The 20,703-nt window shown below is 49.1% G+C and overlaps 10 protein-coding genes across 10 annotated transcripts; 5 read left to right on the forward strand and 5 right to left on the reverse strand.

The window, feature by feature from the left end:
* Positions 1-503: 503 nt before the first annotated feature.
* Positions 504-1,736, forward strand: COCMIDRAFT_109679 (uncharacterized protein; the record flags this gene model as incomplete). The annotated part of the gene is made up of 1 exon (XM_007695195.1): positions 504-1,736. The coding sequence occupies one exon, from the start codon at positions 504-506 to the stop codon at positions 1,734-1,736; it is 1,233 nt and encodes a 410-aa protein (XP_007693385.1).
* A 526-nt stretch (positions 1,737-2,262) lies between these two features.
* Positions 2,263-4,335, forward strand: COCMIDRAFT_109681 (uncharacterized protein; the record flags this gene model as incomplete). Its single annotated transcript, XM_007695196.1, has 4 exons — positions 2,263-2,511; positions 2,657-2,791; positions 2,903-3,321; positions 3,372-4,335. 4 exons carry the CDS (start codon positions 2,263-2,265, stop codon positions 4,333-4,335), a joined length of 1,767 nt encoding a protein of 588 aa, XP_007693386.1.
* A 127-nt stretch (positions 4,336-4,462) lies between these two features.
* On the reverse strand, positions 4,463-6,169 carry COCMIDRAFT_109662 (uncharacterized protein; the record flags this gene model as incomplete). The annotated part of the gene is made up of 2 exons (XM_007695197.1): positions 4,463-5,562; positions 5,644-6,169. The coding sequence occupies 2 exons, from the start codon at positions 6,167-6,169 to the stop codon at positions 4,463-4,465; spliced, it is 1,626 nt and encodes a 541-aa protein (XP_007693387.1).
* A 336-nt stretch (positions 6,170-6,505) lies between these two features.
* On the forward strand, positions 6,506-9,061 carry COCMIDRAFT_9963 (glycoside hydrolase family 31 protein; the record flags this gene model as incomplete). The annotated part of the gene is made up of 1 exon (XM_007695198.1): positions 6,506-9,061. One exon carries the CDS (start codon positions 6,506-6,508, stop codon positions 9,059-9,061), a length of 2,556 nt encoding a protein of 851 aa, XP_007693388.1.
* Positions 9,062-9,393: 332 nt separating this feature from the next.
* On the reverse strand, positions 9,394-10,895 carry COCMIDRAFT_109680 (uncharacterized protein; the record flags this gene model as incomplete). Its single annotated transcript, XM_007695199.1, has 4 exons — positions 9,394-9,474; positions 9,532-9,712; positions 9,765-10,590; positions 10,658-10,895. 4 exons carry the CDS (start codon positions 10,893-10,895, stop codon positions 9,394-9,396), a joined length of 1,326 nt encoding a protein of 441 aa, XP_007693389.1.
* Positions 10,896-11,805: 910 nt separating this feature from the next.
* COCMIDRAFT_109675 (uncharacterized protein) lies at positions 11,806-13,000 on the forward strand (the record flags this gene model as incomplete). Its single annotated transcript, XM_007695200.1, has 3 exons — positions 11,806-11,835; positions 11,893-12,319; positions 12,375-13,000. 3 exons carry the CDS (start codon positions 11,806-11,808, stop codon positions 12,998-13,000), a joined length of 1,083 nt encoding a protein of 360 aa, XP_007693390.1.
* Positions 13,001-13,047: 47 nt separating this feature from the next.
* COCMIDRAFT_109656 (uncharacterized protein) lies at positions 13,048-15,349 on the reverse strand (the record flags this gene model as incomplete). Its single annotated transcript, XM_007695201.1, has 3 exons — positions 13,048-14,800; positions 14,852-14,892; positions 14,954-15,349. The coding sequence occupies 3 exons, from the start codon at positions 15,347-15,349 to the stop codon at positions 13,048-13,050; spliced, it is 2,190 nt and encodes a 729-aa protein (XP_007693391.1).
* A 769-nt stretch (positions 15,350-16,118) lies between these two features.
* COCMIDRAFT_41530 (uncharacterized protein) lies at positions 16,119-16,563 on the reverse strand (the record flags this gene model as incomplete). The annotated part of the gene is made up of 3 exons (XM_007695202.1): positions 16,119-16,223; positions 16,297-16,349; positions 16,386-16,563. The coding sequence occupies 3 exons, from the start codon at positions 16,561-16,563 to the stop codon at positions 16,119-16,121; spliced, it is 336 nt and encodes a 111-aa protein (XP_007693392.1).
* A 439-nt stretch (positions 16,564-17,002) lies between these two features.
* Positions 17,003-17,743, reverse strand: COCMIDRAFT_30913 (uncharacterized protein; the record flags this gene model as incomplete). Its single annotated transcript, XM_007695203.1, has 3 exons — positions 17,003-17,307; positions 17,443-17,627; positions 17,673-17,743. 3 exons carry the CDS (start codon positions 17,741-17,743, stop codon positions 17,003-17,005), a joined length of 561 nt encoding a protein of 186 aa, XP_007693393.1.
* Positions 17,744-19,018: 1,275 nt separating this feature from the next.
* COCMIDRAFT_60917 (uncharacterized protein) lies at positions 19,019-20,237 on the forward strand (the record flags this gene model as incomplete). Its single annotated transcript, XM_007695204.1, has 2 exons — positions 19,019-20,065; positions 20,115-20,237. Coding segments are annotated over 2 exons (1,170 nt in total), but the record flags the coding sequence as incomplete, so codon positions are not given.
* Positions 20,238-20,703: the final 466 nt, after the last annotated feature.

A 20,703-nucleotide genomic window follows, 5' to 3' on the forward strand; every position in this document is an offset into this window, starting at 1 on the left:
ATAGATTATCTAGGTGCAGCCTATATACTAGATTTTAGAGAAAATCTATTAAGTAGTTCTCTAGATCTAGATCCCTGTCAATCGCGATTTTTGGTGAGATTTTGACTGGCCCACATACTGGGGTGGCCCGCTTACTGGTGAAACACGTTATATTTAAGAATATACTTATATAATATATAAGACTAAATAATAAACTTTACTTCTTAATTTTATTTTATTTTATTAGGTTATTATAGATTAATTGCATAGAAAGTCGCGTTAGGTTAGGTAGGGTGCCCAGCTTACTGGTGTGCCCAGCTTACTGGTGGAACACGTTATAGTCATCGGCTTAGCAAGCGCCGCAAGTTGAGGTTCCGAGCCTCCGAACTGGCCCCCACTTGCCAAACAATGTACCCAACGCCATACATGACACTTCTCACAACATCCAACACGCCTGGTATATCAGCACTCATGTCGCTGCCCCGGAGAACAGGAGCATTTTTCGCATGGCCACACATCCCACCATGAGCTCCCACAAGCCAGTCCTCATTGCTGGCGCTGGCCTTGCTTCGCTTCTCCTTGCCCACTCGTTGCACCGTTCCAAAATCCCATTCCTCGTTTTTGAGCGTGACGCGTCCATTGTTTTTCGAGCACAGGGTTATCGTCTGCGCCTATCTAGCCAGGGACTCGATGCAATAGAAAATGTCCTCGGCCCCGAGGGCTTTCAGAAATTCTACGACAAGTGCGGCAAGACTGGCGGCGCGGGATTTGCTGCCATCGACCCATTGACGGGCGAGATACTGACGGGAGGACAGCCACCTGTCAATAACAATGGGCCGTTGACCAGCAGAGATGGCAAGATTGTGGGCATCTCGCGAGGCGACATGCGTGCGCTCTTTCTAGAGGGCCTGGAACACAATGTACGATGGAGCCACCAAATTGTAGGCTATGAGAAGACAGATGACGGGGTGCGCCTTGTCTTTGCAGACGGAAGCAAGAGTGAGGAGGGCTCCATGTTGGTAGGTGGTGAGGGCGTCAAAAGTGCAGTCGCAGGCCAACTATCGAATGGCGCAATCAAGGTCTACGACCTAGGCTCCCGAGGAATACATGGTCAGGCACCCACGGCTGCTTTCAAAGGCCTGGGCGAGGGCGTCTTTCTCTTCAATGATAGCGATTCTCAGCCGAATGGTGGCAAGGTCTTCCTGATCACCAACGTGCGTGCTGGCGATATGGACAATCCAGACGTCGAGTTTGGCTGGACCATGGGCGGCTCACCGGGCGTCATTGATGCACCCAACGACAACTACACCATCACTGGCCCGCCAGCGGCAAAAATCGCAAAGTCGCTTACTTCGCACTGGCATGCGCGCGTGAAGTCGCTCATGGACAATATGAACGAGGCCGAGGCTGCCTTTTGGAAAATCACCTGTTCTTCGCCAGACGGCGTACCTGCATGGCCTAACGAGCCTCAAGTGACTGTTATTGGCGACGCTGTGCATGCGATGACGCCAGCAGGTGGTAACGGCGCGAATACAGCGATGCGCGACTCGGCTTTGTTGGGTCGATTAATGGCAGAGGCGTGGGAGCGCGGCGACGGCGATAGTTGGATGGGCGTGACAGTAGCCTACGAGAAAGAGATGCGTGTCTATGCAACTGAGGCTGTCCAGGCCAGCTATGGCTCGGCTGTAACACAGTTTGGTGTGAATCTTGACTTGGAAAATGCGCCTACCATTAATGAGTATGTGGTCCCCAATTGAAACGGGACGTAATAGCTTCAATAAATCCAGCAGAAACGCCGAGTTCTACGAGTCCTTGGTTTTGTTCAAAAACTGCCATGGCCAATATGTGAACGGCTCCAACTTGACCAAGATGATTGCAGTACAGTACCACGCGATAGTACTTACATATGCTACCAGCAGCGTGGCGTAAGCGACAACCGAAGAAGTGGCCTGACAGACACGGACAGAAAAGCAGCTGGAGTAGAGCGGAGCAAAGCGGAGCGGAGCAGACGGTTGGCCGATGTTGTCGCATGGTATGCGGCTCCGGCGGGGCTGAGAAGCAAATTTGCTCCATCACATTGACTGTCTGGCATGTCTAGCCTTGCGCGAAGGATGGCCTGACCAGCTGCCAGGACCAGATCCGATGGTCGCCATCCGCCACCACAACTACACGACTCATGCATCCCTTCTTCCCCCGCCTCTCCACTTGGTCCACCCCCGGTTCACCCCGACCTTAAAAACCGGGTCAGTCCACCATGGCTTCTCCTCTCGCGCGAGATTCCCGATGGATGCACACGCCTCACCACGACCGCGCAAACGTCGTGCTATCAATGCATGTGTCAATTGCCGGACGTCCAAGGTGCGATGCGACGGAAACCGCCCCTGTCAACGTTGCGAGAGAAACAGTGCTTCCTGTCAGTACTTTGACGCAGTCAAGGACGAGAATGTACTCCGCATCGAGAAGTTGGAAGCCGACATGGCTGCACTGCGCGAGCTGCTCGACACCAGAGAGACACCAGGTCCAAGGACTAGCGTGAGTGACGGTTCTTACATGCATCAGTGGTGCTTCTGGAAAAAGTCCCGGCCCAACAGACAGGTGCCGGCATGGCTGCAAGACAGTCCAAACCCCACGTGGCTGAAGGGATAAAGACATGTCGCTAACTCAATTCCCAATGTAGTCACACATGGATAACGCAAGCGTGACTGTTGCAGAAATCACACCCCGTTCCTCAGCCGGGCACAATGCAATCGGCAGTGCTGTTGATGCAGGCTTCATCACTTGGGATCAAGCCGCTCACTGGTACCAGAGGCAGGTAGACCCTTCAATCTTTGCTCCCACTCATAATGCTGACCCTCGTCTAGTTTTTTCTCCGGCAGCGTAAGCCATGGCTCTATTCGCAACAACATGACGCTAAGTAGCACAGCAATACCTCGTACCAATATTCTGTGAGAGATATGACACCACTACTTCTGTATCCTCACGTAGTGCAGTCCTCTTCGATGCCATAGTCAGCATTGGTTGTCGTGCCGAAGAAGGGTTCAATACAACCATTTACCGCCAGCTCCAATCCAGGGTTCGCGATCACATCACAAACTTACTCATCAACAAGAGTACACCCAGTATAGAGGACATACAGGCCATTGCCCTGGTTGCCGCCTACTCTGAAAACAGTTTCTTCTTGATTGCAACGGCCCTTCGCTTTGCCATACAGCTTGACCTGCCCCGGGTTGTTGATCAACTCATTGCAAAAGGCCAAATACGTTCTGGAGCCGTCAGCAGCGATGAGCAAGAATTGTACCGTCTATCCCGGGTCTGGCATGGAATTTGCAACTTCGAACTCTTGTAAGCGCTATTCTGGTTATATCTAAAGTTGGCTGTCTGACGCACCGCAGTTTCTCGCTAGACGGGGGAAAGTTACCTGGCTTGAATTTCCATACCTCGCCTAGGAAAATCAGAAGCCTTCTCCAACACCCTGAACATACATCAGTCGACATTCGGCTACTCTCCCAGGTAGAACTCAACCTAATTCGTGCAGAAGCATATACCAAGATCATGCGACGAGACACGGATGAATTTCTTCTCCAGGAAAACGAAAATAAAGTCCGGAGTACAGTAGACGAAGCTTGTGTAGAGTTGACGCTCTGGTTGGATGAATGGACAAACATCATCTTGGCAGAACCCGTGCCACATCGACGAGCAATGGCATTGCAAAACCTCCACATCCAGCGTGAATGGGCCATGATGACACTGTACTTGAAGGCTGTGGCGTCATCTGGTGTGGAAAATATTGCGTTCATGACCGACTTCCAGAAGAACTTTATACGTAGAGCTAAAGACGCAGCAAGCCGACATCTACACTATATGCTACAATCCTATACATCGACTCCAGATTCTTCGCCGGCGTCCTCAACGCACACAATTGGCTCTACCTATCTCAGCACATTCCGATGGACTCTGGAATACGTATGGGCAAAGTGCGCAGTCTCCGTTTTGCTCGTACTCAAACTCGCCATTCTCCTTCGCGATCCTGCTGCATCCGTCATGGCACTTCTCCGCGACGCTCATAGGGTACTTGAAGAACTCAAGACTGTGACGGTAGGACATATTGCATACTTCCAAATCCTTCAAACAAGTATTGAGAAATGCGAGGCTGCATTGCGAGAATACTCTGTTGAACAGAATCATGCTATGCAGTCGTCACCTGCGTCTGGGACGGATGGTGGTGCCGCTGAAACAGAGTTTCAGGGCTATGTGCCGCGAGAATTCGTATTCGAGTGGGATTTTCCTGGGCTCAATCTTAAACACATGCCTTCAGGGTGGCAGGATCTATTCGTCAATATTGACAGTCTCTTCTGATTTGACCCTTAAGCTGGTATCTGACTATAGACCAAATTACCATCAACAGGAGTTGTATTGCTATATTTACATCTTTTTTAATCATGGAAGAAAAATATCTATGAATCATCACGCGCTACTACTCGTTTTAATAGATATAAATGAAGTCCTCGTTCTTGAGGTCGGTCACATCGTCAAAGGCCTTGTCGCCCACCCCGCTTGCCTCGTTCTCGGCTTCCTCGGTGCTCCCTTCAACAGCGTTTCCCATGCTTGTGTCGACAACAACGGCCGACTTGCCCATACTCTCTCGTGTCGCGGCATGCTTGCGGTTCAGCAGTTTGATCCATAGCATTGCTACCAAGATCAAAACAATGATGAGGATGAAAAGGGCAAGGCACACGCGCAGACCACGCTTGTAGTACGGCTTTTCAGACGGCTTGAAGATCTGCGGCCCGATGATGTTTCCTGCACTGGCGCCAATGAATAGTATGCTGGTAGTGACTTTGCGCTTTGTGTCTCCACCCGTGTTTTGACCCGACCAGGAATAGATGAGTGGCGAGATACCCGGATAAAAGGATGTCATGTAGTACCCAAAGAGCAGAAGGCCGCGGTTTGAAGCACCGCGCCCAACCACCATGAGGATGACAATACCGACAATGGGCGGGATACACAGCAGGATGAGAACAGGCGACTTCTTCTTGAGCCATGTTGCTAGCCAAGCACCGCCAACCGTCGCGACGATTTGCACAACGCCAAAGGGCATGTTGAACAAGATGGTCTCAAACTTCCCGAAACCGAAACCCTGAATGATCAATGGACCAAAGGCAGAGATGCCACCACTTGGAATACTGATGGCAGTCAACATGGAGAACCAGAGCCATGTCTTGATGTCCAGGAATGCCTCGAACACATGGTCCCACTTCCAAACTCGAGATGCAACGCCCATCTGGTTCATGCGCAGACGCTCAACCGCGATGAGCCTTTCGTGCTCGGTCAAGAATTTTGCCTCCATGGGAGAGTCGGGCATGAAGACCCAAACGAATATCGACACCACAACCGTGAGGAGTCCACAAAAGAGGAAGATGATCTGGTACGAATGTAGAAGCTTCGAGTCGATGTGTCCGAGACCATAGCATAGCAGACTGCCAAGAATGTTGACAATGCCCAGCATGGAATACCAGGCCGCGTTTCGGTTCGTTTGTTCGCCGCGTTTGTACCACATTTGGACTACAGCGATGAAAGCGGGAGCTGGGAAAGATATTAGCGAATTGAAGGCCAGAAAAAGAAAGAAAGAGGAGTTTTTTGTGTATGTATGTGGTGGACACTTACCGACTGCAGCCTCAAAGGCGCCCAATAGAAACCGCGTCGCCATGAGTCCTTCGAAATTCTTTGCGCCTGCCATACCGCAAAGGATGCAGCCCCATGTGAAGACCATGGCGCCAATAAATTTTCCCATTCTCATCTTGACGAGCAAGAAGGCGACGAGCGGCTGTGCCACCAATTGGGCAATGTAAACGATACTTCCCAGCCAGGAATACTGCTGCGATTTTGGATCGAGATTTGCGTCTTCGATGAGCCCAAAGACGGATGCGTATGAGAGAGTGGTCTTGTCGAGAGACTGGAGAAAATAAACGCTAAGCAGGATAGGTAGGATGATGAGATCAATCTTCTTCAGCACACGCCTATTTTCCTCCGATGTCACCACTATACGTTCATTTGAGGCGAGCAGCTCAGCGGCCTTGTCTTTTCCTTTGCGGTTCTTCTCGTCGGTGGGCTTGTGGATGGATTCTGTAGTTTCGACATTGGATTTGACACCAACGTCTGCTGCTGCTGCTGATGGAGTAGTCGCGGCCATGTCGGGTTTGTGAGACATGATGAAAGCAAACAAGAATAGCGCCCTGAATACTGGGGGCAGTGTTTGCTGGCGATCTGCGCAAGAGCACTTATATCATTTTCCCCACGGGGACCCCATATGTGTATCTTGCCTGGTTCCAGCCTAGTGGAGCGCATGTGTCGGCCGAAGATGCCGGCTCAACGGGCCTTGTGACAAACCTACTCCATTCCTCTCGGCAACTAGAAATGGGGCTCTCGGTCAAATGCCGACCTCAAGCCTTGCTATAAATTCCGAGTCACTGTGTGGGTAGTGGTCGAAAACAGCATACCGCTTGTTGACGCCCCCTTTTGTTTCGTCATGCCCATGCTTGAGCACGTTCCTGCCGGCTATCAAGCCGGCGCTGCCACGGCAACATCAAATGCAAGCGTCGAATTACAGTCAAATGTAGGAGACTTCAAATTCACTTTCGATGCGATACGGCCGGGACTGTTTCGCACAACCTTTACCTCACCGAAACATTTGCTGCCACCTCATCGAGCAGCCCCGGTCCCCAACAAGACTGTGGACAACTCTAACGCTACAGTTTTGTCATCTGGTACGGCTGCAAAAAGCTTCCAAGTCGACGGTGTCACGGCTCAAGTTGACTGGGAAAGCGGACTCCCGCTCGTGTCCCTGACTCTTTCTGGTCAGCAAAAACCAATCCATGCCGACCTTCCCAATCGATCGTATGCCGCTGATGGACCTGGCATTTCTCATTACACCAAGTACAATCATGGCACACTCCATCTTGGGCTTGGCGAGAAGCCAGCACCCATGGATCTTTCAAACCGCCACTTTGTGCTATCAGCAACTGACTCTTTCGGTTATGATGTGTACCGGACGGATCCATTGTACAAGCACATTCCGCTTCTGATCAATGCTACGCCAGACGGATGTGTCGGCATCTTCTCCACATCACATGCACGTGGCTTTTACTCGGTGGGCTCGGAAATGGATGGTATGTGGGGTCGTTTTAAGGTCTATCGCCAGGACTACGGGGGCCTTGAAGAGTATCTACTTGTAGGCAAGACACTACCAGACATTGTTCGCATCTACGCAGATCTTGTTGGATATCCCCTTCTGGTGCCGCGATGGGCATTTGGTTATCTGGCTGGTGGAATGAAGTACTCCATGACGGACGACCCCCCTGCGAGCCAAAGCATGATGGAGTTTGCGAGAAAGCTGAAAGAGCATGATATTCCGTGCTCGGGTATGCAAATGTCTTCTGGATACACAGTTGCAGAGACTGAGCCCAAGACACGAAATGTCTTCACGTGGAACAGGCATCGCTTTGCAGATCCCAAAGGCTGGATTGATGCATACCACAAAGAAGGAATTCGACTCATCGCAAACGTCAAGCCGTATGTGCTGGGAAGCCACCCAGAGTACCAAAAGCTCAAGGAGGCCAATGCATTCTTCACCGACTCACTGACAACAGCGCCAGCTGAAGCTCGTCTTTGGAGCGCCGGGGGTGGCGAAAGTGGTATTGGTGGGCATATTGACTTTACATCAAAAGCTGGTTACCAATGGTGGTATGAAGGCATTCGCGAGCTGAAGCGAATAGGGATTGATTGCATCTGGAATGATAACAACGAGTACACCATCCCTCACGACGCATGGCAATGCGAACTTAGTGAGCCTTCTGTTAGCCAAGAGCCAAAGAACGAAAAGTATGGCCAAGAGATCGGGTTCTGGGGACGAGCACTAAATACCGAGCTCATGGGAAAATCTTCTCACGATGCTTCGTTGGAGGTTGAACCGGAGCAGCGTCCTTTTATCTTGACCCGCAGTGCCACAGCTGGGACATTGCGATACTGCGCCAGTGCATGGAGTGGTGACAACGTGACCTCCTGGCCCGGCATGAAAGGTGCGAATGCTCTTTCCCTGACTGCCGGCATCTGTCTGATGCAATGTTACGGTCATGATATTGGCGGTTTCGAAGGCCCTCAACCATCGCCCGAACTGCTCGTTCGATGGTGCCAACAAGGCATCTACAGCCCTCGCTTCGCAATCAACTGTTTCAAGACTGGCAACGACAACAGCGTCGGCGATGTGATTGAGCCTTGGATGTATCCCGAGACGACGGCATTGGTCAGAGATACCATCAAGCGTCGCTACGAAATGATTCCGTACCTCTACTCGCTTGCTTTACATTCACACATGACGGCAACGCCTCCGCAGCGATGGACTGGCTGGGGATACGAGTCGGACCCCGAGATCTGGAACAATAAGGTTTTGACAGACGGCGAGACACAGTATTGGCTTGGTGATGCACTGCTGGTAGGCGGCGTTTTCGAAGCCAATGCCGAGAGCGCCAAGATATATCTCCCAAAAGACGCTTCGGACCCGAATGCTGAGTTCCTTGATCTCAACAATGCGCCCCAGACATACTACAAGGCCGGGAAGTGGGTCGATATCCAAGCGAAATGGACCGATAGCATCCCTGTACTAGCAAAGGTTGGATCGGCGATTCCTGTTGGGAGGGCAGAGCAGGTACTCTCGGTAGGGGAGAAAAGCAACCCTGCGAACCTTACTCGCGACGATTACCGTGCTGTCGAGGTGTTTCCGCCAAAGGCTTCATCAAACGGCAAAGTCTACACAACGACCTGGTACGAAGACGACGGTGTTTCACCGCCGCCCGCGAAGATTTCAGTGTTTGTTGTCAAGTACGAGGCGTCGGAAAGCGAGGTCTCGGTCAGCTATGAGGAGAAACTGCAGCAAGGATTCGAGCCAGCATGGTCGGCATTAGAGATCATCCTGCCCCGAGGTGATGTGAGAAGCGTGTCGTTCAACGGGAACAAGGCTGAGAAGGTAGACACCGATGCAAAGGGGAGGACTAGGTGGAAGGGTGTCGTTGAAAGGAGTGGCAAGTGACTGACGACTGCAATGGTGGAATCGCTAGAATAAAAAACATTAGATCAAAATTCTTCAATACGATATGAATATGTCCAATAGCATAAGCATGTCATATCTTGCCGCTGTCAGTCTATGCAAAATTGTCATTAATGCATGATTGAGCAAAAGTGTGATGATTGCTACTCATGAGACTCACCGTTGGTGAAGTACAATTTGGTGGTAGTCTTGATAAAAGGCTTATGGACGTTGGCAAGGACAATTGTATTGTGTGGACTGGTGGTAGTGTTAGAGGAGATACGTAATTTGATTCAGAGTCAGGTATATCTCCATTATGTCTACCCCTCAAGTAGTTACGACTTAATTGCGGCCTTGGTAGTTTCTAGAGCGCCAACAACTGCGAAACATATCATGGGCGTGACTGCGTAGCTGATCTGGAGATTGGTTAGATGGGGCTCTCTCCTGAGGTTGGTGGTGGCGATGTTGCTTACGGTGAGGAATTTTGCAACAGTCATTTTCATGGACTCAGCAGCACCCGTTACATCACACAAGGCAACCAGGATCATAGCCGGTGGCCCTGTGGGCATGAGCATCATGGAAAACCAGAGCATAGGATCGGCATCCAATAATCTGGTTTTGGATGCGAGTGCCCATATGAGAGGAATGCTGATGCTAACGTTTGTCAGTGAATAAGGGTTATAACCTGAGGCAATGCGAGACTTACAGAGGCCATACGATGAAGCGCATAAGAAGCACAAGCGCTAGACTTGCCTTCTCTACCTGGCCGCTGTCTTGACCCTTTTTCATGCGCAACATGCTCTTGCTGAGTTTGACGCCGACGACTATGATTTGCAAGGAAGCAAAAAGCTCGCCAACATTCTTGATGGCGGTTGTAAGCCAGGCGTTGAGATATCCGCCTTGGTTGCTGGGGTTGAAGAAGAGGCGATGGAGTGGAGGCGTGAAACCAATAATGGCACCCACCAGGGCACCAATCAGGGGGGCATTAGCAAATTGCCAAGTGATGTCGAGTGTCTCTTGGAGCCAAGGGGAGAGGCCCCGGTACCAGCTGCGTGTCTTGAGATAGCCGCTCTTTTCTATCCGATTTGCTCGTTTTACAATGCGACGAGGAAGCAGCGAAGTCTCCTCATTGACGATGCCATGCGGTCCCCTCTCGGTGTCTGCAGTGTTAGCATCGCTCTCGCCGGAATCACTCGCCTGATCGTCCTGGACACTGGCGTCTTGACTCTCCGGATCATCTTCGTCTCCAGGTTTCAGTAGTCTCGGGCCAAGTGCAAAGGTAAGTGAGTTGCTGACCATGGCATTGACCAAGAAATATGACTCAGCGCGTTCCACTGCCTGGCTCCCCGATTCGCCAGTAGTGAGGATGACATCAAGAATTCGTGTTTGTTTGAACGACTGGATGAGAAGCAGAGGAAGGGACGTCGTGTTGTTGAATGCGATAGCTGGCGCTACCCAAGCCGGCAATTTGAAGAAGCGGGTGAGGACGCGGCCAATGAGAAGAGAAAGAAGTGTATAGCAGACGGACCAGACTGTGTGCCGGGGGTGAGTAATGACGTGAAGCGCGCGTTCAACTGCGACGCGAGGTTGGTGACTTACTGAGAATTGGCACGTATCTCAGGCCCGTGTCTTGATGCAGATTGTCGCCAATCTTGTAAATCAACAGGGCAGGGAGGAACATGCGCACGCATAGTCTGGAAACCTCCTTTGCTGCGTTTGGTGAAAGGAGATTGCACTGTGCTGCGACGACGCCCAGAGCAATGGTCAGGAGGACTGAGAGGGCGGCCTGCAGCGCGCCAGTGAAAGGGACTATGAGTTCGGAAATGGCGATGCCCATGGTTGGAGATGGCAATGGAAGAGCCAACTGGACAATAACAGAGGTAGGAGTAAGAAGAAGGTTGGCATTGTTCTTGTTGTGCACGTGCTCTCTCAACCAGTCGCGTTGCTGAAGGTGATGGTGACGTCGGTGCAGTGGGGCTGCCGTTGCCTTCTGGGACGCTAATAAATCATTCTGCCTCTCTTCACCCACTGTTTGGGGTACATAATACCTACTGCTAATTACATCTACTGTGTACTACGTGGTAGCAGTAGAATACTCCGATCCGATCACTGTCATATTCCGAGTCTTCGTTTCCGAGAGTCGAGTTGATATCGGCCACAGAGCCATGGCATACGTTGTTAGCAGGTGGATGCGTCTAATCCGCCCAGGAAATTTCGGTAATGTGCGCTGTCCATGTGCGCATCGATACAATATAGCACTGATTCTTTGAATGAAAACAGCTGGAATAGGCTCCTACATAGCCCTGTGTTGGTATGGATATATCACCGAGTACTTACTGGCTGTCGGCAAATTTGGGGGAGCGCCAAAAACGAAGACCCGGTTGTTTCCACCCCGCCATACTTAATCCCTACTGAAACACAATCGGAAGATCAAGGCTGCCCATCTATCCAGCACCGGTTAGCATCACCGACGGCCTCGGCTTACCATTGTCCATCACAATAGTGCTGTGTGCTCGTAATCAGCCCCACATGCATGTACGCTCTACATATCACGCTATTAGCCAAAACATTACTCTTCAACAGCAAAAGGCTTTGAAGACTAATAGCCCCGCTGATTGTTCTACGTACCGAGAAAAGAGCCAGTACTGCTTAAACATTTATCTTGCTAGGAAAAATATTGGTTGGATTACGGAGCCCGTCAGTGTTGCAGTTGCGCCAACCAAAGGCAATACATTCAAGGCATCAACATGCTGCATGGAGACCGTGGCCTTGTGACCGTATATCGCTCTCTTCAATGCACCCTATGAACTTTGCACAGCTGACACGGTTCACAGATAACAGGCGCAAATGGAACTATAGGCTATGCTTGCGTCGTATATGCCCTTCAAACAGGTTATCGCGTGCGTTGCGTTGTGCGCCGCCCACAAGCCATTGAAACTATCAAATCCGGGCCTTCTGTTCAACTTTACCTCGGCCTTCTTGAGTTCTGCATTGTTCTGGACAATGCCATCGACGGCGCATACGACGAAGCCGTTGCCGGTGCGGATTACGTTGTGCATGTAGCCGGTGTGTGGCCGCTGCCGCATCTGCACCCAGACACGGACATTTACAGCCCGTTCATCCACTCAACCAAGGGCTTGATCAAGGCCGTACAAAACTCTGTTACAGTGAAGAGAATTGTCTTCACTCAAGCCGGTGCAGGTTTGATTGATGCAGCTGACGGTGACACGCTGGGCACACGCATGCATCATACAATGGACGGTAAATCCCTCCCCGTGGCTGTTTTCACCATTCCTCCCCTCACTGAGCCGTGTAGAGCATATACAAGTGTCACCGACTTCACTCAAGTATAGACCGCCGCTAGAATCACCTCACCACGCATACTGCGCTGGGAAAGCTCAATGCATGGCGTTTCTTGCGGATCTCCAGGCCAGTGGAAAGCTTCCCTTCTCCATTGCTCAAGTGATTCCAGGGACGGTTATTGGGCCTTCCGAATTCTGTCACACCACTGCTGAAGCTTATGCTTACCTTGATCGGCAAAGTAAAGCCCTTCTTTTTGACAGCGTGGCTCCGCGATATGCGTTTGGATTCGTGCATGTGCAAGACTGTGCAAAGGTGCACATCGAGGCTTTGGACGAGGTCAAAGTGGAAAGCAAACATCTTCCCAGGTGGTTTGTTGCTGCCGGGACAGTGCAAGAGGGTTTGGATGGCGAGAAGATCTGGAATGCAGCTGCAGATATGGTTGAGAGAGACTTTCCAAACCAGGTAAAATCGGGGTTGTTCAAGGTTGGGCGAGGCAAAGTACCTATCAATATGCCGTTTCGTGCCGAGTCGAAGCTGACTGAAAAGTTACTTCTTCAAGGCGATAGCATGAGGGGGTTGAACGAGAGCGTCAAGGAAGTAGCGCAGTGGTATGTTACCCTGAGAGAGAACGAAGTTTAATACGAGGTCTCGTTAAAAGGGTATGCTACTTTGTAGACACGAATTGTTTACCATTTGAAGCTTTCTTCGAAGTACTCTATTCCCGTATGGCCCACGCCTAACATCTGTACACTAGCCCTCCTCGCTTGATCAGCCATAAGTGCTGGTCCACAGCCAACAACAGCTAGTGATCCCCGACGTGCATTCTCTGCTGCTTTCTTCACAACCTGAAACACATTGGGTCTTTGCGTCGCGATCCTGACGTTCTTGAGGTCTTTGTCAAGGATTTCGTCGTCATCGTCAACATCCCTCGTGATGTGTACATCCATATCAACCTTCTCGTTACCCAACACGCTGTGAAAGTCACGGAGTAGTGTGGTGAGAAACGCGTGCTCACGAACCGCCCATACTATCTTTATGTGCAAGACCTGTGATGAACCGGTGACAAGTTCACTGAGATATGATAGCGGTATCGCGACCCCTGTACCCCCGACTACGAACAACACATTCGCAAAGGTACGCAGAGGTGCAACATGGCCATACGGCCCATCGACAAGAACCGAGATCTTTCTTGGATGTAATAGGCAACTTGATTTCAATCGAGATGTGAGCCCGTTATAAGGTCGGATTAGAAACACCAGAGTAGACGAAGCTTTGGGTGCCTTGTTTGACAAGAGTGTGTCCGACTCAGTTGAGGAATCTGGTAGATCTTCTATGTTGTCAGGGCTATGCGACAGAGACGCTAGAGGGGTGATCGCTGACGATGTTGCATCGGGCGAAACGAAGGCCAGTGTGAATGGGTGACTCTGGTGAGCAAATCGTATGTCATCAAGAACATGGACATAATAGTATGATCCTGGTCGAGGAGCTAATAAACTCTTGCTGCTATCGACATCCAGACGTACGAGGTTGCTGCATGCATCATAAGTTGCTTTGGCGTTAGTGCTGAACGGTCTACGGCTAAATGCGAAGATCCGAGCAAGACGCAAAGCGCGGTCGAGGATCCAAAGTGCAGCACAAGGCCATATAAATACGTCCCACTCCCCGGCGGTGAACATCTCGACGTGGTAATACATGGTCCATAATACTGCGACAGAAAGCGCAATGTGCGTAACCAAAAAGAAATCGTAGTGTCGACGGCGAATGGCATATACTGAAAGAACGAGAAGGGTACACATTGCAATGGTTGCAATTTCGCCATTCCAAAAGTAGTGTTCTTTCCAGTACTGGGAAAAGCTTGGCCAACCCCCACTCGCCAGAATCATCACCGTGTATCCCACACTGTGCAATACGGCCTGTATAGTTGCGACTCTTGCAACCCATCTATGGAACGCATTGTACGTTCCAAATCCCCACCCAGTTATCCAAATGAGAAAGTCATTACGCATCCCAAATAGCCAGACCAAAGGGAAATTGGCGAGAGATATTATGCCAGTTCGATCCGACACGAAGCGGAGTAGCTGCGCGGACTTTTCTGGCCAGTAAAGATTCCCTTCAGTAAGCCGATAAGAGCAGCTGCAAATTGCTATGTTGAATGCGACAAATAGAAAAATAGTAAGCGATTGAATCCGAGGAGGAATGGTGCACCAGCCATAGGGCCGCGCGCAGCGGTTGCCAAATGCAGCTGGTATTGTGAGATTGCGCCGCAACCAGGATACAATGAAAGCGGAGACAGTGCGCATGTTGCGAGGAGAGTTCTCTTGGACCCCAGGAAGTCTCAAGTATGGCGTTTCCGTACGTCGACGCTTGTAGACGAACGATAAGAGACGATTCGCGACACCAATAAGGACTACTAGGATCCAAAAGTTGTACATGTACCACCTGGATACTTGTATCAGCCACTGTACTTAGCACGTAAACCGGATCATTTACCCATATACACGATGTATTTTGTACTCCCAGTTAGCGGTTTCCTGTGTTACAAACGCATCAGCATTACACGACCCTCTTCGGTCTGGTGGGTGGATGCCGTACCACGGTGGTGTATGCTCGCTTAAACAAGTCGTGTTCAGGTATCACCAGGTGGTTCAGGGACGGGAACTTGAGGGCGTCGGTGGCAGATAATCTGTCCACCTTGTTCTTAGCCTCTGGTGACCACCGATCCAAAACGTCTTGCAGGGAAGGTAATGTGACATTTGCATTGTGGGAGCACCTGAGACTTTGAGTCTCTATCCAACTCGCGATTGCGCCATCTCGTTGGCAGAATTCATCGAAGCATAGATACAAAGACGTAATGCGCAAGTCGCTGCAACACGCGTTTACTTTCCAGGGCAGCAGTGGGTTGCTATCGTTAAAGGTCACGTAGTTGATTGTCGTTTCGCAAGACAACGGACAGTCGTTTCCCGAATAGAAAGCATACGTTACATTCATCAGAACGAAATTGAAGTTTATGTAGGTAGAAATGCGCGAGAAAGAACGCGTTGCAGGACAATAAGCTGTTGTGGTGCAGTCTCGGATCTATGGCGGGGAAAGACAAATTTCATCAGATAACGCTGCACTAGTACGTAATCATCGCTGATCTCTCGGCAATAGCTCGGTGCTGATCGTCCAATCCACCTACTCACTAAATACTTTTGAAAGTACTACATTTCAGAGACTGGCTTTGATACTTGCTACTATACTTTTAAATCTTTTAAAAATAAAGCTATCGTGATGTACCAAGAATAAAATAGTCCAGAAAAACAAATAAAGTATAGAAACAGAATAGCAAAGTAAGACTCGTAGAGAGAAAAATGAAAAGATGCACTGCTAGCAATATGGAATGTTTGGCCCAATAAGAAGAGGTAATCGTGCATGAGCACCAGCAAATAGCCCGAGGACACGAGTAATTCCATTCATTAGACCATCTCGGAAATGAAGTCTGTCTCAGAGGAAAACCACTTATTGATCTACGTATGAACTTCCCATCAAATTGCGAACTATGCTGATAAACGAACCTTTAAGCGTGCATAGCACTGCGAAAGTTTGTGCGTTGGTCTTTCCAAGCTCTCATGGCTTGACAAACCATCCAGTGAGCGTTGAAGCTTACAAGTCCAAACCAACAAAGTTATCAACAGCTTAAGCTCCAAATACGCTAACTTTCTTCCAAAACTTCCTCGAAGGCCAAAGCCAAAGGGGAGAATTGAGTCGAATATCGAATTCAACTGCTCTCTGCCATTATTCTCAAGCATAAACCACCGCTCAGGATCGAACATGTCCATGCCCTCCTCATCCCACGCTCGGAAACCATGTTCTCAGGATGCCGCTTAACGTGTTAGGCTGCGAATACTTTTTTCGATGTCCAATTCCCGCTCAGTAAAGCTAGGACCTTTGCTTACCATCATAATATGGATACCTTCCGGAATGCAGTGGCCTAAGACAACAGTGTCCTCTATGCATTGCCGATGTTAAGAGATCGCGGTGTTACCAAGACGCAGCGACTCCTCGACAACAGCATCCAGATAGGGGATGCTTGCGTCACAGATCTCGCTGTGAGTAGGGAGGCGATATTCAGTGACAGCAGCTGTATGGAAACTGCGAAGGCTTTTGAGAAGTTTCTTTTGAACATCAGGATCGTCTAGTATGAGTTCGAAACTCCAGCACATCGTCATTCTCGTTGTATCATGGCCAGTGATAATAAATCCAATGACCTAAGTGCAATGGCTAGCAGGTCAGTAGTTGGAGACCTTAATTTGAAGAGCAGTTCACATTATCTCTCATGATTTCTAGCCAACTCGAAGCAAGACTGCTATCCCTCTGTGCATGGCCAACTTGCCCTGGACCAATCAAATCGACTGCTGATTCGACATGCGTTTTGTCGTCTTCTTACTTGCCAAGGGTGTTGAATCGACCCATCATGTGCAGAACCTGGTTTGCAACTAACTCGCCCCGTACTGTCCTTCTACGGCGGATATGTGGAAGAAGTCCTACAATAAGCCATGCGAACCTGGGGAACCCAGGTGCAGCCGCGAAGCTCGAGAGTCAAACTTGGCCAAAGATTTGATTTCATCAACCTTGGGGATAAAAGCCCTTATTTTTGTCGCGCTACCAAATCCGAGATACGAAATCCAGCACTGCGTCAAGGGCGGCGTAGAAGATGTCGTGCTCTGCTAGAAAAGGCTTTCTGTCAGCAAATTCTGCCTCCTTCTTCCAGAGATCGAGAGGCAGGGTTGTGCTTCCGTATATATTTGGGGCTGCGACATTGTGAAGAAATTTAGGTGCCATCAGATCTTTGAGTAAACAACGCCGGGTCTTCTGCTGTGGGCCTATCGATATTGTGGTGTGGGGGGATCGCGCCCCGCCACTTAGAACGCTCCTCAACACTAAAGTACTGTTGAATTCTTTTCGGCCTATGAGTGTATTTTGTGCTTAACGAAAGTCTGTGATGAACATAGGTTGATTTGTCTACCATTAGACTAACTCGGTGGGCTCCTATATCAGCATCTGAACCGGCAACTAACGGCAAGAGTTATTTGAAAACGTACCGTAACAGAAGTCCACCGAAGTGGTAGCGAAGCTTCGGTGGACGTCGAGATGCCGGACGGAAAGACAACATCTTTGTTCGCATTGTATGTGATCATGTGCGATGAAGCCAACAGCCATATCCGTCGATCTCTTTCTGGAGATTTGGACTTTGCCGGCTGATACTAGAATGAGCAAATCGTTGCGGCTATCGTTAAATTGTTATCTCTGTCCATACGCTTCCTTTACTAACTTCAGCAGACCCATTATCCTTTCGATGAATTTGGATTTAATGACGGCAACTTCATCATTGACATTGAACATTGGTGAGCATTTCTCGTTCCTTGAGCGGATAACTAGGAGTCTACTAACAGCTGGGTGCTAGGTATATGGCGGCCAGGAAGTCTAAGGGTGGATTATGGAGAGTGATATACGGCGAGATCCCTGGTCTGACCCGGGAGCAGTACCTAGAATGCTAGGCATGGAAATTCAAAACAATGCTTCCGGGAAACTCAGCTCCGGACAATTGAAAGACGATAAACTTCAGCCTATATACGATACACCAGCGTCTGACTGAGTCTATGCTAGTTGGCAGAGTGCTCCCTGCTGGAGACGCCGCGCACCGTGAGTATTTCCCGATATTGGATATCGTCTATGAAGCTAAATACTAAAAGCTGCTCAAGTATACAATCCAATTAGCGGTCTAGGCTTGACAAGAGGAATTACCGGTGTGAACAACCTCTAAGACTGCCTGACTCGCATGGCAACTGGGCGGGCAGACGACTCAATCTTGGACAAGTATAGCGAGATCCGAAGCAAGATATACATAGATTTCGCGGACCCAGTTTCCGAGGTAAACATGAGACGATTGGATCAGAAGGGCTCTAAGACAGCCGCTGAAGACCCAGTTCTCCAGATGATAAATAAGGGAACACAGATCCCGTCGTGGCTGCCAAGATGGCTGAGCATATGCATTCAATATCAAACGGTTTTACATAGTATTGCAAATCTATAGAAGACGAGAACCAGAGACAGAAGTGAAAAAGAAGAAGTATTGGTTTCCATCTTCGAGGTGTTCTACTACACTGAGCGTAGACTTGGATTTGTCAAGTTGCCCGCCTAAGATAGCCGGGGTAACTACTTCTGATAATAAGATTTGCGTTATATCCGCTTATCTCCAGTACTAAGTAATCATGCCAAGGCGCCAAACTTGACTAAGACTCTAAACCCAGCTGCTAAAGGAATCTCGCGCTAAATGATAGCTCCTTGATATCGTTGTTGTAGCATTTCTAAGCAGCTACATGTCCGATTGCGCGAAGATTACCAATATAACCAAACATTTGAAACCTGATACAAAATTGCTTTCGAAAAATAGACAAAAATATATGGGACAAAGAAGTACAAGTATTAGTCTAAAGTCGACAATGAGAGGCTTCTATTATAAGCACACTAGCTTTGATCTATCGACACCCAGCTAAGATCTTCAGAGAAGCTCCATCCGAATACCAAGCAATGAGCTCTATAAAGCGAATCGTACCTCTTCTCTCTCCCTTCATTGCCGCACTTCAAGCCGCTCCGTTGGAAGATATTCGTCTCAACTACCAGCCTCGTCCTTACAATGTCAGCATTGACCCATCCCTGATTGAATTGGCCCGCCAGAAAGCCAGTATCTTCCGCCCTACAGTCGATACCTCAGCCACGGCGTGGTTTGACGGTCCCCCGGCTGCTGACATAGAGTCGATCGCAACATACTGGGCAGAAGAGTACGACTGGCGGGCTATCCAAAATTCCATCAACACCAACTTCTCACACTTCTATACAACAGTTCCGCCCCCTAGTGAGGCTTACAATGAGTCAGTAAGCCTCCACTTCATTCACCAACGAAGTGCCAGACTTGATGCAACTCCCATCCTTCTTCTTCACGGTTGGCCATCGACCGCTCTCGAATGGGCATCTATGATACCCAGACTTGTTTCTCCAGATAACAGCAGCGAACCTGGATTTCATATCGTCGCGCCCGATATACCTGGCTTCGGCTTCTCCCCTGCATTGAACAGTTCTCGCGTCGGCGTTGGTCGCACCGAATACGCAACCATGTTTGCTGCATTAATGCGACAGCTCGGTTACAAGAAGTATGCCGTGTATAGCACTGATATGGGGACTACAATTGCTCTGGGCCTTGTGGTCAATCACGCTGAGAGCATCATGCAGCATATAACAGATTTCTACATGACTTTCCCCAGTCCCAGTGACCAGGCCCGCTACGCTTCGTATCAGACGTCCGAGGAGGAAAATCAATACATCGGGTCATTTAGTTCATTTCTTGATACCCACAGCGGGTATTCGGCGATCCAATCAACATATCCATCATCTCTAGCGTATGCGATGAACGATAGCCCTGTGGGTTTTCTAGCGTGGGTATATCATCTTTCTTCGACAATGAACGATCGCTCGTACGAAAAGGCAGAGATTATCACCAATACACTACTCTTATGGCATCAGGGAGTGTATAGTAATATTAGGTGCTATAAGGAGCTATTTAGTAGTAGCATGTTCTTACCAGATAAGAACTTTACTGTGCCAACAAGTGTGTTGCAGTTTGGAGGCTTGAAACTATATCCGGAACTTGGCAGATTGAATTATGTGGTACGTTTATGATTTCGAACTTTACAAATACAGACTGATGATAGATTAGCCTCTCGAGTGGGTAAAGAGAACAGCAAATGTTACATATTTCGCGCGTGAAAGTGAGGGAGGTCATTTTCCGGCAGTGACAGTACCAGACTTGGTAGTAAAACACATCAGGGCTTCTTTTGCTGAATTATGATCCAGTAACTTTGTGCCTTTAGTTGCCTGCTAGGCATTAAGAACTGAGATGCATCTTCAATTGAAAATCTTCTACATCTTCTGTGTACTCATTGATTTGTTCTATTCAAAAGCGAGTTAAAATCTTATGAAAATTGAATCAATGCTAGCTGGTTAAGTCTCTGCGTTAAGAGAATCAATGAGAAGATCCAATACACAAAGATGTTTTAGCACCCACGTGCTTCATACTAAAGATCTGAAGTAAGCGAAAGTTGGATTAACGTGTTCCACTAGTAAGCTGGGCACACCAGTAAGCTGGGCACCCCACCCAACCTGACGCGACTCTCCACACAATCACCATAATGCCGCGACAATAACGCTCTATATAGACCTCTCGTAAGGGTAGAATAAGTCTTACTATTACGTCTTATTATAATAATTTAAAATAGTCTATCTACGCTTTTATAAAAGTATATAAT

Source organism: Bipolaris oryzae, assembly GCF_000523455.1.
Source record: "Bipolaris oryzae ATCC 44560 unplaced genomic scaffold scaffold_281, whole genome shotgun sequence".
Lineage (NCBI taxonomy): Eukaryota > Fungi > Ascomycota > Dothideomycetes > Pleosporales > Pleosporaceae > Bipolaris > Bipolaris oryzae.